At 40.7% G+C, this 17,824-nt stretch overlaps 1 protein-coding gene across 1 annotated transcript in view; it reads left to right on the forward strand.

Annotated features, from left to right (window-relative positions):
* ryr2a (ryanodine receptor 2a (cardiac)) overlaps positions 1-17,824 on the forward strand; it is a 769,474-nt gene that overhangs the window by 618,308 nt on the left and 133,342 nt on the right. Inside the window, exons 65-70 of the mRNA XM_087991236.1 lie at positions 6,994-7,124; positions 11,566-11,886; positions 13,275-13,515; positions 16,140-16,227; positions 16,340-16,432; positions 17,097-17,267. Coding sequence (XP_087847362.1) covers positions 6,994-7,124; positions 11,566-11,886; positions 13,275-13,515; positions 16,140-16,227; positions 16,340-16,432; positions 17,097-17,267 — 1,045 coding nt within the window. The remainder of the gene's footprint in view (positions 1-6,993; positions 7,125-11,565; positions 11,887-13,274; positions 13,516-16,139; positions 16,228-16,339; positions 16,433-17,096; positions 17,268-17,824) is intronic.

Raw genomic sequence — 17,824 nt, forward strand, 5'->3', positions numbered from 1 at the left:
CTCTGGCTTTTGTTGTCCCATACTTCTACTGTACACTTTTGGCAACTTAAATGGCACACTAGTAAGGAATATCACAAAATAATATTTCACTACCTTAAATAGTATCAATTTTTAAAAATAAAATACAATGTGACAAATAATAGTGGTATGCTACAGGACTGGTGAAGTTTTAATAAATAAGAGAGAAAATAGCCTTCTGGGCAAACTAGCAAGTAATGTAAACATGCAAAGCAAGAGCTTTTTTTAATATATAAAAAAGAAAGGGGAGGACAAAGTGATCATCAGCCACTTTAAAAATGAGGCTGGGGAAATAATAATGGGAAACCAGGGAATGACAGAGGAGTTGAATAAATACTTGTAATTATTCTTCAGAGTTTTTTTTAATAGCATTTAAATAATACCAAATTATTAAGGGGTTAAAGCAAGGGTGCAAATAAATGTATTAACTGTCATGAGAGAGAAAAGCAAATCGGGGAATCTGAAGGGGCTAAAGGCCAGTAGGCCCCTGGACCCAACTGGATGCATCATAGGATATTAAATAAAGTAGCTAGAGAGATAGTGAATGCAATTGCAGTAATCTTCCACAAATCCTTAGATACTCGAAAATTCCCAGAGACTGCAAAACTGCCAATGTTATACTCTCATTCAAAATGGAGGGAAACTAAAAAATGGTAGTACATATCTGTTTTTTCAACATCTGCCATTGGGAAACTGTTAGAAGCCATTATGAAGGATATAATCGCACAGTGTGTAGGAAACGTAATATTGTCAGGCAGAGTCAGCATGGCTTCATGAAGGGGAAATCATGCCTGACACATTTATTATTATTTTTTGAAGGGTTAACAAGTCAGATGGATTATGGGGAACCAGTAGATGTAATACATTTGCATTTCCAAAAGGCATTCAGTAAGGTACCATACATAAGGTTTGTAATACTCTACCCCCATGGTGTTGGGGGTAGAATATTACAAAAGAATGACTAACTAATAGAAGCTGGGATGGGCAGCAGGAGTTTTTAGGAAGGCAGTAATAACTAGTGCAGTGTCACAGAGATCAGTGCAGCACCCACATTTATTTACAATATATATTAATTGCTTGGATGGTGGAAGTAAATGTATTATAACCAAGTTTGTGATGACTCAAACATAGGAAGCAAGTTATCAGTAAGGGAATCAAGGATTATGGAGAAAAGGCAGGGAAGTGGAGTTGACGGTTATTAGATGATTCTGGATTAGTGGTGCTGGAAGAGCACAGTAGTTCAGGCAGCATCCAAGGAGCTTTGAAATCGACGTTTCGGGCAAAAGCCCTTCATCAGGAAGGGCTTTTGCCCGAAACGTCGATTTCGAAGCTCCTTGGATGCTGCCTGAACTGCGTGCTCTTCCAGCACCACTAATCCAGAATCTGGTTTCCAGCATCTGCAGTCATTGTTTTTACCTCGGTTATTATAAGACCATAAGACCATAAAACATAGGAGTGGAAGTAAGGCCATTCGGCCCATCGAGTCCACTCCGCCATTCAATCATGGCTGATGCGCATTTCAGCTCCACTTACCAGCGTTCTCCCCGTAGCCCTTAATTCCTCTAGACAACAAGAATCTAACAATCTCGGCCTTGAAGACATTTAGCGTCCCGGCTTCCACTGCACTCCGTGGCAATGAATTCCACAGGCCCACCACTCTCTGGCTGAAGAAATGTCTCCGCATTTCTGTTCTGAAATGACCCCATTCTAATTCTAAGGCTGTGTCCACGGGTCCTAGTCTCCTCGTCTAACGGAAACAATTTCCTAGCATCCATCTTTTCCAAGCCATGTATTATTTTGTACGTCTCTATTAAGTCTCCCCTTAATCTTCTAAACTCCAACAAATACAATCCCAGTATCCTCAGCCGTTCCTCATATGTTAGACCTGTCATTCCAGGGATCATCCGTGTGAATCTCCGCTGGACACGTTCCAGTGCCAGTATGTCCTTCCTGAGGTGTGGGGAACAAAACTGGACACAGTACTCCAAATGGGGCCTAACCAGAGCTTTATAAAGTCTTAGTAGTACATCTCTGCTTTTATATTCCAACCTTCTTGAGATAAGAGACAACATTGCATTCGCTTTCTTAATCACGGACTCAACCTGCATGTTTACCTTTAGAGAATCCTCGACTAGCACTCCCAGATCCCTTTGTGCTTTGGCTTTATTAATTTTCTCACCATTTAGAAAGTAGTCTATGCTTTTATTCTTTTTGCTAAAGTGCAAGACCTCGCACTTGCTCACGTTAAATTCCATCAGCCATTTCCTGGACCACTCTCCCAACCTGTCTAGATCCTTCTGTAGCCTCCCCACTTCCTCAGTACTACCTGCCTGTCCACCTAACTTCGTATCATCAGCAAACTTCGCTAGAATTCCCCCGGTTCCCTCATCCAAATCATTAATATATAATGCGAACAGCTGTGGCCCCAGCACCGAACCCTGCGGGACACCGCTCGTCACCGGCTGCAATTCTGAAAAAGAACCTTTTATCCCAACTCTCTGCCTTCTGTTAGACAGCCAATCCTCAATCCATACCAGTAGCTCACCTCGAACACCATGGGCCCTCACCTTGCTCAGCAGCCTCCCGTGTGGCACCTTATCAAAGGCCTTTTGAAAGTCTAGATAGACCACATCCACTGGGTTTCCCTGGTCTAACCTACTTGTTACCTCTTCAAAAAATTCCAACAGGTTTGTCAGGCATGACCTCCCTTTACTAAATCCATGTTGACTTGTTCTAATCAGACTCTGCTCTTCCAAAAATTTAGAAACCTCATCCTTAATGATGGATTCTAGAATTTTACCAACAACCGAGGTTAAGCTGATTGGCCTATAATTTTCCATCTTTTGCCTTGATCCTTTCTTGAACAAGGGGGTTACAACAGCCATCTTCCAATCATCCGGGACCTTTCCTGACTCCAGTGACTCTTGAAAGATCTCAACCAATGCCTCTGCTATTTCCTCAGCCACCTCTCTCAGAACTCTAGGGTGTATCCCATCGGGGCCAGGAGATTTATCAATTTTAAGATTTTTTAACTTTTCTAGCACTATCTTTTTCGTAATGGCAACCATACTCAACTCAGCCCCGTGACACCCTTTAATTTTTGGGATATTACTCATGTCTTCCACTGTGAAAACTGACACAAAGTACTTGTTAAGTTCTCCTGCTATTTCCTTATCTCCCATCACTAGGCTTCCTGCATCAGTTTGAAGTGGCCCAATGTCTACTTTTGCCTGTCGTTTGTTTCTTATGTACTGAAAGAAACTTTTACTATTATTTCTAATATTACTGGCTAGCCTACCTTCATATTTGATCCTCTCATTTCTTATTACACTCTTTGTTATCCTCTGTTTGCTTTTGTATCATTCCCAATCTTCTGATTTCCCACTGTTCTTAGCCACTTTATAGGATCTCTCTTTTTCTTTAATACATTTCCTGACTTCCTTTGTCAGCCAAGGTTGTCTAATCCCTCCCCGGTTAATCTTTCTTTTCTTGGGAATGAACCTCTGTACAGTGTCCTCAATTATACCTACAAACTCCTGCCATTTTTGCTCTACTGTCTTCCCGGTTAGCCTCTGCTTCCAGTCTATTTTAGTCAGTTCCTCTCTCATGCCCTCATAATTATCTTTATTCAACTGTAACACCATTACATCCGATTTTGCCTTCTCCCTTTCAAACTCCAGACTGAACTCTACCATATAATGGTCGCTACTTCCTAAGGGTTCCCTTACTTTAAGATCTTTTATAGAGTCTGGTTCATTGCAAAGCACTAGGTCCAGAATAGCCTGCTCTCTTGTGGGCTCCATGACAAGCTGTTCCAAAAAGCCATCCTGTAAGCATTCCATGAATTCCCTTTCTTTAGATCCACTAGCAACATTATTTACCCAGTCCACCTGCATATTGAAGTCTCCCATGATCAATGTAACCTTGCCTTTCTGACATGCCTTCTCTATTTCCCGGTACATGTTGCGTCCCTGGTCCTGACCACTGTTAGGAGGTCTATACACAACTCCAATTATTTTTTTTTGCCTTTGTGGTTCCTCAATTCCACCCACACAGACTCCACATCATCCGACGCTATGTCATTCAATACCATAGATTTAATTTTGTTCTTAACTAACAAGGCAACCCCACCCCCTCTGCCCACCTCTCTGTCTTTTCGATAAGTTGAAAAACCATGGAGGTTTAACTGCCAGTCCTGACCCCCCTGTAACCAAGTCTCTGTGATGCCTACTACATCATAATCATTCACTATTATCTGTGCCATTAGTTCATCGGCTTTGTTATGAATGCTACGAGCATTCAGGTAAATGCCTTAATGCTAACCTCCTTATCATTAGAGATGTTGGAAGTCATATGTCCTAAGTTATCCTTGCTTTTTACTGCATTCTCAGTCTGCCTCAATTTTAAATCCACCTGGAAACATGCTATCCTGCTGCTTATCTTGCCATTTACCTCCATACTCCCTGTCGCTTTCACTTTCCCTTCCCCCCAACTCAGAAGTTTAAAGTCCTACTGACCACCCTATTTATCCTCTTCGTTAGAACATTTGTACCTGATCGGTTCAGGTGGAGACCGTCCCAACGGTACAGATCCCCCCTGTTCCAAAACTAATGCCAATGCCCCATGAAGTGGAATCCCTCTTTCCCACACCAATCCCTTAGCCACGTGTTTACTTGCCTAATTTTCTTGTCCCTATGCCAATTGTCATGTGGCTCGGGCAGTAATCCGGAGATTATGACCCTTGAGGACCTGTGCTTCAATTTCCTGCCTAGTGCTTCGTAATGCCCAAACAGGTCCTCCACCCTAGTCTTGCCTATGTTGTTGGTACCAACGTGGACCACAACAACTGGATCCTCCCCCTCCCGCTCCAATATCCTTTCAAGCCGGTCGGAGATGTCTCGCACCCTGGCACCGGGCAGGCAACACACCATGCGAGACTCCTGATCTGGCTTGCAAAGGATACTATTAGATGAGTCATGGTCTCTTTGAATTATGAACTAGTGGAATAGCCTACTTCTGCACCTACATGTTATAGTCTTATTTAACATGAAAAGGCAGTGCTGTCCAGAACTGTGCATGCACGCTAATCTGAAAACATGCCTGCGCATAATTCCAGATGAGTATGTCACCTTATAAAATTGATATCTAATGTCAAATGTAAAGTCTTCAATGCACAGAAAATAAGGGTGATTCGAAACAGGGTTCAATAGTGTGGAGTGAGAATGCAGAGGGCATGAAGATGGGGGAAGGGTAGGGACACAGGATGCCGGGTGAAAGGGGAGTAAGGACTTGGGAATTAGAAGGCCACCCCTTTCCCTTCATCTCTTCCCTCACTTCCTCTCTTCATCTCTTCCTCTGTCCCAATCCCTACCCCATCCTCCCTCTGTGCCCCATCCTCCTCTTTCCCTCTCTCCCCCACACCCTCTCCCAGGTCCTTGGCCCTCTCATCAGTTGCATCCCTCTAAACCGATTTAAATACACATGCCCGTATCTAAGTGACACATAGTGCGCATGCATTGGTGTCAGCCGATGCAGCCTATGTAAGTGATACCAATAAAACAAAGTTATATTCATAAAACACAAGCTTACCTTTTCCATTTACATAATGCTTTCAGGACCACTAGACATGTCAAACAGTTCACAGTGTAGTCAATGTTATAATGTTTTAAACAACACTTTTTACTGTATTTGTAACAAATACATGTGTCAATAAATCAAATCAAATTGCAATGTAGGAACTGCAGAATCAAGTTATACATAGCAAGCTCTCATAAACAACAATATGATAATAATCTGATAATCACTTCTTTGTGATATTGATTAAGGAATGAAAATTGGCCCGAACACCAGGAACAACTGTCCCGTTCTTCTTTAAATTAGTGTTATTCAATCGTTTGCATCCACTTGAGCTGGCAAATGGTGCCTGAAAGATCATGTTGATCAGTGTAGCCACTCCCTCAGTTCTTGTATTTGTATCTCAGCCTTGGTTTTCATACTGAAGCCATGGGGTGGAAATTGAATTCAGAACTTTATGACTTGGAGGCAAGGCATATGGCAGCTTCCATGATCTCAGGAAGTCCCATAGTAGTTCAGAGAAGATTAATTTATGCTGTAGTGTAAAAGTAATATCACTATAGCCTTCACTTTCATTAAATAACCACTTAATCTCAGGTGAGGGGAGAGGTTGAGAAGGAGAGTCCTTCATGGTAACCTCAGCTGCGCAGGAATTAAATCCACACCTTTGGTGTCATTATGCAGCACAGACCAGCTGTCCTACTAATTGACCCACTATTGCAGGCAAAACAGCAGTCTGTTCATTCACAATAAATGCCTTTCTAGGTGCCCAGAGAAGCATCACTTCTAAAATATAAAAGTTCTGAAAGTTAATGTGAACCTCCAAGTGAATAATCCAGAGATTCTGCTGTAAAACAAATTGCAAGTGTTTGAAAGAGATGTTTCTATTTCTCTGGCTATCTCAATATATCAACTGTTTCATCTGAGATATCAGTCCTTATTAAAATCCACTTTGTTCACATGGCAGTATTAAAATCTTTTTAAAAAAATCTAATCACTTGTTTCTCAAAATGTGATAAGATACCGTCTGAATGTAACTGTTTTCCTTTATGTAATTACCTTCTTCATTTGATTTAATTCGTATGACTGTGAGAAGGTGATGCTTTCAACAACTACTAATTGCATTTAATCTATAAGAACACCTCAAGACTCTTCACAGGAGCATTGACAGAACAAATTCACTGAGTCAAAGAAATTAGGATAAGTGACCAAATATCTGGTAGCTAAGAGAGAATTCACAGAGCATCTTGAAGGAGCAGTGAGAGACAGAAAGGTGAAAAGACTTAAGAATTACAGGGCTTGGGGCCTAATCTATTCAATACCAACGCTGCAGGCCAAGGGTGCTTTTTTGGAGGATCTGTTGTTAATTTTGTTGCTATTTGTGTAATTTTCCATCTACAGGCAGCGACCAGCACTGGGAGAATGTCTGGCAGCATTAGCTGGGGCCTTTCCAGTTGCATTCCTAGAAACTGACTCGAATAAACACAATCCATTCTCGAGCTACAACACTAAAACACCGAATGATCGAGCAGGTACATTAACCTTTTGTGCAATGATTGTTTTGACCGTTTAATTCATTTGATCTAATGCGCACACTTTAATGACCAACAAATGTACTGATGCTATGCTTTGAAATTCCACCATATTCTGCCATATGATGGTAGCATGTTGATGTGTATAGTAAAGGTAAAAGTTGCCATAGTCTTAGCTGACCATAGGGCTGCTCTTTCTCTTTAAGAGAGAACAGATGGCAGTTTAACCTGAGAATCACCATCTTCGGGCAAAGGGAAAGGTTGAGAAAGAGAGCTTTTAATGGTAACCTCTGCTGGTTGCAGGAGTTGCACCCACACTGTCGACATTACTGTATGCTACAAAGCAGTTGCCCAGCCAACTGAGCTAACATCGTTAGCCTTCACCTGTTCGGTTCTCACCATTGGTTAAAATTGGAGCTTTAGGATAGCATTTTTAAAATTCATTCAGAGAATTTTGTCTTCATTAGCTGGGTAGGTTTATTGTCCACCTCTAATTATGCTTGAGAAATTGATGGTGAGCAGCCTGCATGAACTGCTGCAGTCCAGTTGATGTAGGTAAAGCCAAAATGCTTTAGGGATGGATTTCAGTATTTTGACCCAATGATGATAAAGAGATCGGGATAAATCTCCAAGTTAGGATTGTGAGTGATCTGGTAAGGAACCTGCAGGTGGCGGTGTTCCACTGTGTCTGCTGCCCTTGACCTTCTAGATGTCAGTGTTCACAAGTTTGGTCAGGAGCCATTCTGGATTTCTGTACGCATCTTGTAGATAGTACACACTGCTGTTACTGAGCCTCAGTGGTAGAGGAAATGAATGTTTGTGGATGTAGTGCCTTCAAGCGAAGTGCTTTATTCTGGATATCGTTGACCTTCTCTTGCATGTTGTTTGATCTGCACTCATTCAGACAAGTGGAAAGTATTCCATTATATTTCTAACTTGCATCTTGTAGATGGTGAACAGGCTTTGGGGAGTCAGGAGATGAGCTACAGGACTCTCTATCCTCTGATTTGCTTTTGTAGACATTGTATTTGTGTGGTTAGTCCAGTTCAGTCTAGTAAGACCATAAGATATAGGAGCTTATCAAGCCTGATCCACCATCAATCATAGCTGATATGTTTCTCAAACCCATTTTTCTGCTTTCTCCCTCTAACCCTTGATACCCTTACTGATCAAGAATCTGTTCCTAAATACACTCAGTGACTTGGCCTCCATAGCCTTCTGTGACAATGAGGTCCACAAATTCACTATTCTCTGGCTGAAGAAATTCCTTCTCATCTCGGTTCTAAATGGTCATGCCTTCACTCTGAGGCTCGATCCGTCTAAGTTTTAATGAAATTCCCTCTCATACATCTAAATTCCATCAAGTACAGATCAAAGTCCTTATCTGTTCCTCATATGACAAACCCTTCATCCCTGAGATCATTCTTGTAAACTTAATCTGGATTACCTCCAATGCCAGCACATTTTTCCTTAGATACAGGACCCAAGACTGCTCACAATATTCCAAATCAAGTCTGACCACAGCCTTTTACAGCATCAGCAGTAAAACCCTTCTTTTGAAGTCTAGCTCAGTCAAAATGAATGCTAACTTTGCAATGCCTTTCTAACTGCCAACTGAACCTGCATGTTAACTTTAAGAGAATTCTGAACTACATGCTTAAGTTCCTTTGTGCTTCAGAATTCAAAAGCCTTTCCTTATGTAGAAAACAGTCTACACCTCTGTTCTTCCTACCAAAATGCATACTTTCCCACTTTGTATTCCATCTGCAATTTGTCGCTCAATCTCCTCATCCATCCTAGTCATCTTCTATCCCTTCTGCATCTGCCCCACTTCCTCAGCACTATCTGTGCCTCCGCTTATCTTTGTGTTTTCTCCAAACTGAGAAACAATGCCTTCAGTTCCTTTGTCCAGATCATCAAAGAATCATGTGAATAGTTGTGGTCCCGATGCTGACTCCTGCAGATTTCCACTCGTCACCAGCCACCATCCTGAAAAAGACTGCTTTGTCCCCACTGTCTGCCTTTTGCTAATCAGCTAATCCTCTATCCATGGCAGTACCTAGCCCCTGACACCATGAGCTCATGTCTTGTTCAGCAGTCTCCTCTGTGGCACCTTGTCAAAAGCCTTCTGGGAATCCAAATAGATCGAGTCCACTGACTCTCCTTTGTCTAACTTGCGTGTTACCTAAGAGAAGCCTAACAGATTTGCCAGGGATGACCTTCCCTTGTTGAAACTCTGCTAACTCAGCCTTATTTTATCATGCACTTCCAAGTATTGCACAATCTTTTCCTTCATGATGGATTCTAAAAGCCTGCAAATAACCGAGATCTCCTTCCTTCATGTCTTAAACAGGGGTGTAATATTAGCCTTTTTCCAGTCCTCTGGGTCCCTCCCTGACCCCTGTAATTCCTGAACGATCATTAGCAATGCCACTACAATCTCCTTCATTATCTCCTTCAGACCCTGGAGTGTAGTCCATCAGTCTGGGTGCTTTATCTACCTTCAGACCTTTCAGCTTCCTCAGTGATGGTCACTACACTCACCTCTGCTTTCTGATTCTCTTGAAGTTCTAAGAGAAAGTGAGGACTGCAGATCCTGGAGATCAGAGTCGAAATATGTGGCACTTGAAAAGCATATCAGGTCAGGCAGCATCCAAGGAACAGGAGAGTCAATGTTTCGGGCATATGCCCTTCATCAGGCAGGTCTAATGTACGTCACACTTTTCGACTCTCTTGAAGTTTTAGTATGCTACTGACTTTCTCCACCTGGAAGACTGATGCAAAGTACCTATTCAATTCCTCCGCCATTTCTTTGATACCCGTTACCATTTCTCCAGCTTCATTTTCCAGCAGTCCAATGTCCACTTTAACTTTATAAATTTTTTAAAAATTGCAATCTTCTTTTATATAACTAGCTAGTGTACACTCATATTTCATGTTCTCCCTCCCCCCCCATCCCATTATTGCTTTTTTAGTTATCCTTTGCTGGATTTTAAAGGCTTTACAATCCTCTGACTTCCCACTAACCTTCACATTGGATGCTTCTTCTTTAACTTTCCTACTTTCGCTGACTTCCCTGGTCAGGAATGTATGCCTGCTCCTCCCTTTCGTATGTTTCTTCTTCCTTGGGATGAATTTCTGCTGTGTTTCCTGAATTACCCCCCAGAAGCTCCTGCCATTGCTACTCCACCATCTTCCCAGCTTTCCTCCCCTTCCAATCAACTCTGACCAGCTACTCCCTCATGTCTTTGTAATTATCTTTATTCAATTGTAATACTGTTACGTCTGATTCCAGCTTCTCCCACTTAAACTGCAAGGTGAATTATATCATATTATGCTCACTGCCCCTTGGAGTTTCTTCACCTTAAGCTTCCTAATCAAATCTTACTTATTACACATCACCAAATCCAGAATTGTCTATTCCCTTGTGGGCTGTACCACAAGCTGCTCCAAAAAAATCATCTCATTGACATTCCACAAATTCCTTTTTTTGAGATCCGCTACCAAACTGATTTTCCCAGTCCAGCGCATATTGAAATTCCCCATGTCTATTGTAATAGAGCCTTTCTTAAGTTCCATTTCTATCTCCTGATTTTTTTTCTGCTCCACATCCTATTGCGAGAAGGCTTGTATACAACTCCCACCATGGTCTTTCTTTATGTGGTTCCTCAATTCTACCTGCACAGATTCTATGCTTTTGAGTCTATATTACTCCTCAATATCGATTTAATTTCATTTCTTATTAACAAGGCGACCCTGCACATCTGCATGTCCTTTCGATAGGATGTATATCCTTGGATATTTAGTTTCCCAGCCCTGATCTCCATGCAGCCACATCTCTGTGATTGCCACGACATCTACCCACCAATTTCAAACTGAGCTACAAGCTCATTTACCTTGTTCCTTATACTGTGCATATTTAAGTACAACATTCTCAGTCTTACGTTGACTCACCCCTTCTCAGAGTTGACCTCTTACCTGCTGTACCTGAAGTTAGATTCCTGACCCTTTCCTTAACCTCTTTCCTGTTACTTGTTCTAGAAAGTTTAATAACCTCTCCTGAGCTCTCCTCCCATTTAACTTCTTCCATAATTTTCAATGCAACTGAACCCACCCTCCACTTTGGTCAGTGGGATCTTGATCGTGTGGGATTCAGAGATGTTAGTGCTATTGAATATCAAGGGGTAATGATTAGATTGTTAGATATGACATCATGTAGAGGTGGTCAAAACGTTGCTGATGATGTTTGGACTGTTTATATTGTATCTTATTAAGAAAATGAAAAAGTGCACTAAAAACCAAAAATGCAATCTTCAAATTATGCATCAGGGTTCCTTATTAAAACATTTGGTTTCGGAGTGAATAGATTAAAAGTGCAGGGTGTTGTTCTCTGGGGACTGCTATTGATCTTCATGCTGTTAAAGTTTTTCTTATGCCTTAGCTCTGAAGTTACCAGCCAAAGTGGAAGATATGTGCCCCAATATTCCTTCCCTGGAAAGTTTACTGGATGAGATCATGGAGCTGGCAGAATCTGGGATACGCTACACTCAGATGCCCCATGTGATGGAAGTTATTCTGCCCATGCTATGCAGCTACATGTCCCATTGGTGGGAACATGGGCCAGAGAATAACCCTGAGAAGGCAGAGCAGTGTTGCACTGCTCTCACCTCCGAACACATGAACACCCTTCTGGGCAACATTCTGAAGATAATTTCGAACAACTTGGGCATTGACGAAGGAGCCTGGATGAAAAGATTAGCAGGTACTGCTGTTTATGACCAGTATGTTTCACAAAACTTAAGCATCATCAGACTGATTGTAAGTTGGGGGTGTGCAAATCAGGAAATTGCCAAAGCATTCTCAAGACTTTTTTTAATAAATGGATAGAAATTCCTGGGGAGTTGGCCCATAATGTTTGATTCAGCACATCCCAATGAAATATGGGACATTTGGGCTATGCATTTAGAAATTCAGCCATTTGAATAAAAAGATGTCTCAATTAAGGAGCATTTGTTCTTTAGTTTCTTAGAGTGGATTTTTTTCTGCGACTCACAGGGTAAAAAATTGCATTTGATCAAAGAACCTTCACTTATAATAACACTATGTTTTTCTACTCCAGTAGTCAGAAGTAAAATTGATATTTGGACTGTGATGTCTAATTAATTGCGATTATCTGCTGTTCAGAATTTACCATTCCTACTGTTTACTTGAAGACATTAGTTACAAGAGCTGCCAGATTTTCTGTAAGGGAAATATTCCTTTTGATTGATGAAACTATTAAGAGTCAGTGAAGTAAGCCAAGAATGCAAAAAGTGTGACTTCAGAAGAGCCTTCATTATTCCCTTTGGATGTGTTAACTTAGCTGTATTTGTTTCACATACCTCTATTCTATAGAGGAAGGAAAGTTTTCCCTCATCTCCCATTTCACTTGAGGTTGTTATTTGTAATCAGTCTGTACATTTTGCTATATGTAAAGTTGTATTGAAAAGTGTAATACTTAAGTGTTGAGTTATAATCAACAGTTTTGCTACTAGTATGCAAGATATTAAAACAAAAGTTTGATTTCAGTTACAGTTTACATCCATTTGTTTTCTGTACAGTTATAGAATAACACAACCGAGACAGAGGCCATTCAGCACAATTTGCCTGTGTCAGCTGTTTGGTTCCTCTCGTTCCCCTGCACATTTCCTCTGTAAATGTTTTCTCTTCAAGTGTTTATCCAGTTCCCTTTTGAAAATCGCTACTGCACTTTCTTCCACCAATCTTATCAAATCACAGAGGCATGGTGGCTCAGTGGTTAGCACTGCTACCTCATGGTGATAGGGACCCCAGTTTGATTCCACCCTCTATGGGAGGTTTACACATTCTGTCCATGTTGTGGATTTCCTGCGGGTGCTCTAGTTTCCTCTCACAGTCCAAAGATGTGCAGTTTATGTGGATTGGCCGTACTAAGTTGCCCATAGTGTCCAGGGATGTGCAGGCTAGGTGGGTTAGCCATAGGAAATGCAAGGTTATGGGAGTGGGGGCGTGGTGGGTGGGACACTTTTCAAAAGGTTGTCGTGGACTTGATGAGCCAGATGGCCTGTTTCCACACTGTAGAGATCCTCTGATTCTATGAAATGCTGCAACCTGATGTTTTACTCCTACCAGTATTCTCACAGCCAATTATCAGCAAAGTGAAACCACAGCTCCTTAAAACACACTTCCTTCCCCTGATGGAGAAGCTGAAAAAGAAAGTGGCCACTGTGGTGATAGAAGAGGAACATCTGAAATCAGAGGGCAGAGGAGACATGTCTGAGGCTGAACTGTTAATTCTGGATGAATTTACTGTGCTCGCCCGAGATCTTTATGCTTTCTACCCACTACTGATCAGATTTGTGGATTATAACCGGTAATGTACTTTTAATATTTTACTTTACTGTAATTTTGATTGATTAAGCAAAAACTTGACAGATGGAGATTAATGTAGGAAAGTGTGATGTCATGCGATTAGGTCAGAAGATCGTACTCCTGGTCATCACCCCATACCATTCAAAAAAAAGTCATAGCAACTCACATATGGCAATCTCCTGCATTGAATCTCATTCTACAGTGTTGAGGGATAGAATGCATTTCACTGTCATTGTACCCTTTACTACTGTACCTATCTCAGGCCAGATGTTAGGAAGAATGAACTCTTAAGAATAATATATTCAATATATTGTTGCGATATCAAGAGTACAGGTTCAATTCCTGTATCATCTTCATGAAGCACCTGCCTTTTCAAACAATCCCTCATCTTAGGTCAGGTGATGCTCAGGTTAGAGTCACCGCCAATTGTCTTTCTCTCTCTCTCTCTTGAGGGAGCAGCCTGTCAACTGTAGAATATGACAACTTCCATATTATTATTTGTAGTCAAAGTATTAACTGTTAAACATATTTTAATTCTGTGCTACTTACAAAACATATGTCTGCTGTCTTGGTACTGCATACCATGAATACACTGTCCCCTGGCAATATTCTAATTTTTTTTTTCTTTGTTCATGGGCTGTGGACATGGCTGGCAAGGCCAAGGTTTGTTGCTTATCCCTGACTACCCTCCAAGCTCACCTCACCATTATAGCTGTGCTTGATGTAAAGTCAATCTGGTAGATGTTCTGCCTTTCTGGTAGGGGTGTACAAGGCTTCTTTGGTCTAATGTAGTATAGGAAAGTCACTTAGTTTTTCACTGCTCTGAAGTGCCTGGATCCCCACCACAGCTCATAATGGCATAAGATCAAAGTAAATTTCTTGCCATCATACACTTTTCTGGATGGGATTTGCAGGACTTGCTTAGCCTTTTGATCAAGGAAAAACAGCCGAACAAGAAAAGACCCTGGTCTTAAAAAATGATGTAGTTGATTTGCTGGTGGTAAATGCATACAAATTACATTGGACTGATAGACATTGTAACTGAGATTATGAGGGAGATCTCATTGATTGGTCTTTTCCCTCTGAAAAAATTGCTGTTCCCTTTTCCAACTCCATCTGACATCATCATATTGTGTGGTGCAAAGTGAACTCCACAGCATGAATCCTTTGAAACGCTTACTCTCTTGTCCAACAGTAACATTGCTAGACATGCAATGAAAGTGCCTTTTATGTATCTTGCTATACCTCTGGGTGACATTATAGTAGAGGAGCAGGAGTAGCCTAGAGGACTTTTTGGCATTTGTTGAAAACAGCTTAAGAAAAGATGTAGGAAGTTTAGTGGAGATGTGAGTTTTTAAAAAAAAACACCCAGGAAGTGGTGAGAATGTGTAACTCACTGCTTGTAAGGGTGGTGCAGAGAGAAATCCTCATAACATTTAAGAGGTATTTAGATGTGCACTTGCAATGCCAAGGCTTAGAAGGCTATGGGCTAAATACTGGCAAATGGGTCTTTCTCTGTGCTGGAGATTTTTACTTTGGTAAAAGAGTATTTGCTATAAGAGTATTTTTACTTTGGTCTTTAGCCAATAACAATTAATGAAATGACTAGTCTTAAATTTGAACACATAGTGCCAATTTATTGACTGGTCATTCCTGATGAATAGCAGTGCTCACAGGGAGTATTGATTGAGGGCTCATTAATATTAAGTTAAATCCCTTTTACTGCAGCAAGATATCAAAACCGCTACTGTTTTGACTGATCACTCAGCAGGCAGCAGCAATCTAGTAAGTGCAGAGTTGTGAATTTTTCACAAATGAACATTAATGAATGGATAATATGGAGCTTTTCAAAGGAACTGGCCAACAAATGTAGGAAAGCTAATGGCATACTGCCTTTTATCGCGAAAGGATTTGAGGATAGGAGTAGGGATGTATTGCTGCACTTGTACAGGGCATTGGTGAGGCCACACCTTGAGTACTGTGTGCAGTTTTGGTCTCCTAGTCTGAGGGAGGACGTTCTTGCTATTGAAGGATTCCAGCAAAGGTTCACAAGTCTGATTCCCGGGATGGCAGAACTAATGTATGAAGAAAGACTGATATGGAATTTAGAAGAATGAGGGTGGCTTTGATAGAAACTGATAAAATTCTGTTGGGACTGGACAGGATAGATGCGGGAAGTATGTTCCTTATGTTGGGGAAGTCCAGAACGAGGGATCACAGTCTAAGAATAAGGGGTAAGCCATTCAGGACTAATATGAGGAAGAATTTCTTCACTCTCAGTGTGTTGTGAACTTGTGGAATTCTATCCCACAGAAAGCTATTGGGGCCAGTTTGTTAGATACATTCAAGAGGGAACTGGACATGGTCCTTGCAGCTAAAGGGTTTAAGGGCTATGGAGAGAAAGTGGGAATGAGAGACTGAGATTGCGTGATCAGCCGTGGTCATATAGAATGGTGGTGCAAGCAAGGGTCAAATGGCCTACTGCTGCACCTATTTTCTATGTTTCTATGTAATATTGCTTCTTTCCACCTGGAGATTCAGCCATAACTTCTGAAAATACAGAAGAGTTAAAATCCACTGTGGCTCTAAAACATGCCTACAAAATGTCTTTTTGTTTCTTTCCAGTGCAAAATGGCTTAAAGAGCCAAATCCTGAAGCAGAGGAGCTTTTCCGCATGGTAGCAGAAGTATTTATCTACTGGGCAAAATCTCATGTAAGCTCAATATGCAATAATGAAACCAACCTTCAGGATCTTTCATAAAACAATAATTTATGTGGTTATAATACTTTTTCAATCTCACTTACAGTCAATATTTATTTTTCAGAATTTTAAAAGAGAGGAACAGAACTTTGTGATTCAGAATGAAATCAACAACATGTCTTTCCTCATTACTGATACAAAGTCCAAGATGTCAAAGGTTCCAAATGTATCATTTTGTTTCTGTTTCTGTTACAGTTTTATATAGAATTTCTGCTATTTGCCGTTGGAGTTGCCTTGAATTTTAAGTTGCAGTAATTTATAGTTGTTAAAATATTAATTGTTCATGTATTGATTAGACATTAATTCAGCTGAACAGTTTTAATGACTTCACAGTGGTTAATAAAAAATTTGAGATGATCAATAGATATTAAGATTTCCCTCTGACCGGTGCCTATTGTTCATTATATCTTGTAATACAGTGCGTCATTTTCATCTCGGTGAGTTATTTCCTTGTTGTAACCGTTGAGTATGTTGTTCTGGGCTCAATCCAATGCAATAAAATAGGTTGGAAATCCACTATCTCTAAGCGTTCCATGTAAAATCAAGTTAGGGTATTCAAACATCAGTCTTTAGAAAAACTGTTAGAACATACCCATAATATGGTATTAACCAACAATATGTTGGGAATCAGAGAAGGTTTCTCTTCTAATTTCACCTTGGTTCTCCATGCTGATAGTTCCGGTCCTCTCTCCCTGGTCCTTTTGTAGCACTAAATAAACCGCTTTAGACCTGACCTTTTGGAAAAATATCATGACAACAACCATTTTCTCGATAAGTCATGTTAACAATAATGACTTTTTTTCTTCTTTTGCTGTCCCCAGGGAGGTGTGTCTGATCAAGAGAGGAAGAAATCAAAGAGGAAGGGAGATCGCTATTCTCTTCAAACTTCACTCATTGTTGCAGCGTTGAAGAGACTGCTGCCTATTGGGTTAAATATATGTGCACCTGGTGACCAGGAACTAATCTCATTAGCTAAAAGTAGATTTAGCATGGTATGTGGACTGCAAATCAGATTACTTTTTCTGAGTAATTTTTAATCATCTTAATGTCAAAAGATTTCAGTACATTGATAAGAATATCAATAGGAAGGTCGAAATCCTGGAAATTACTCCGCACCTTATGTTAACATGGATACTAATTGTATGGTAAAAGCCCAGTCTTTTTGTTTTCTGAGCAATAATTCTCATTTTTATTTATTGCTGTGCTGAAAATTCTTCTCAACGTGTTACACACAACACTATCGCTCAGTCTGTGCATTATGGTGTTTCAGCTGCTGTAAGGCTGATCAGTTCCATTTAAGGGAATTTTTGCCCAACTCTTATTTTTATACCTGTCAGCTTGCAGATATTTGGGCTGTAATATTTCAGAAAAGCACTGTAGCATCACATGGATATGTTTGTGTGCCAGTTAAAGCATTTACGCTAATTGAGAGATTGCCTAATATCTTACATTTGTTTGAATAAACAGGAGAAGGAGCAGTGCAGTTACATGGTGAGTGAGTGCACCATGTAATGAAAGAGGAACAGCATTGGATGGTCAGGGTAGTAGG

The sequence above is a fragment of the Chiloscyllium plagiosum genome, unplaced genomic scaffold, assembly GCF_037043375.1.
Source record: "Chiloscyllium plagiosum isolate Xiang-an unplaced genomic scaffold, Cpla_swu_hap1 HiC_scaffold_10, whole genome shotgun sequence".
NCBI classification, from domain to species: Eukaryota; Metazoa; Chordata; class Chondrichthyes; order Orectolobiformes; family Hemiscylliidae; genus Chiloscyllium; species Chiloscyllium plagiosum.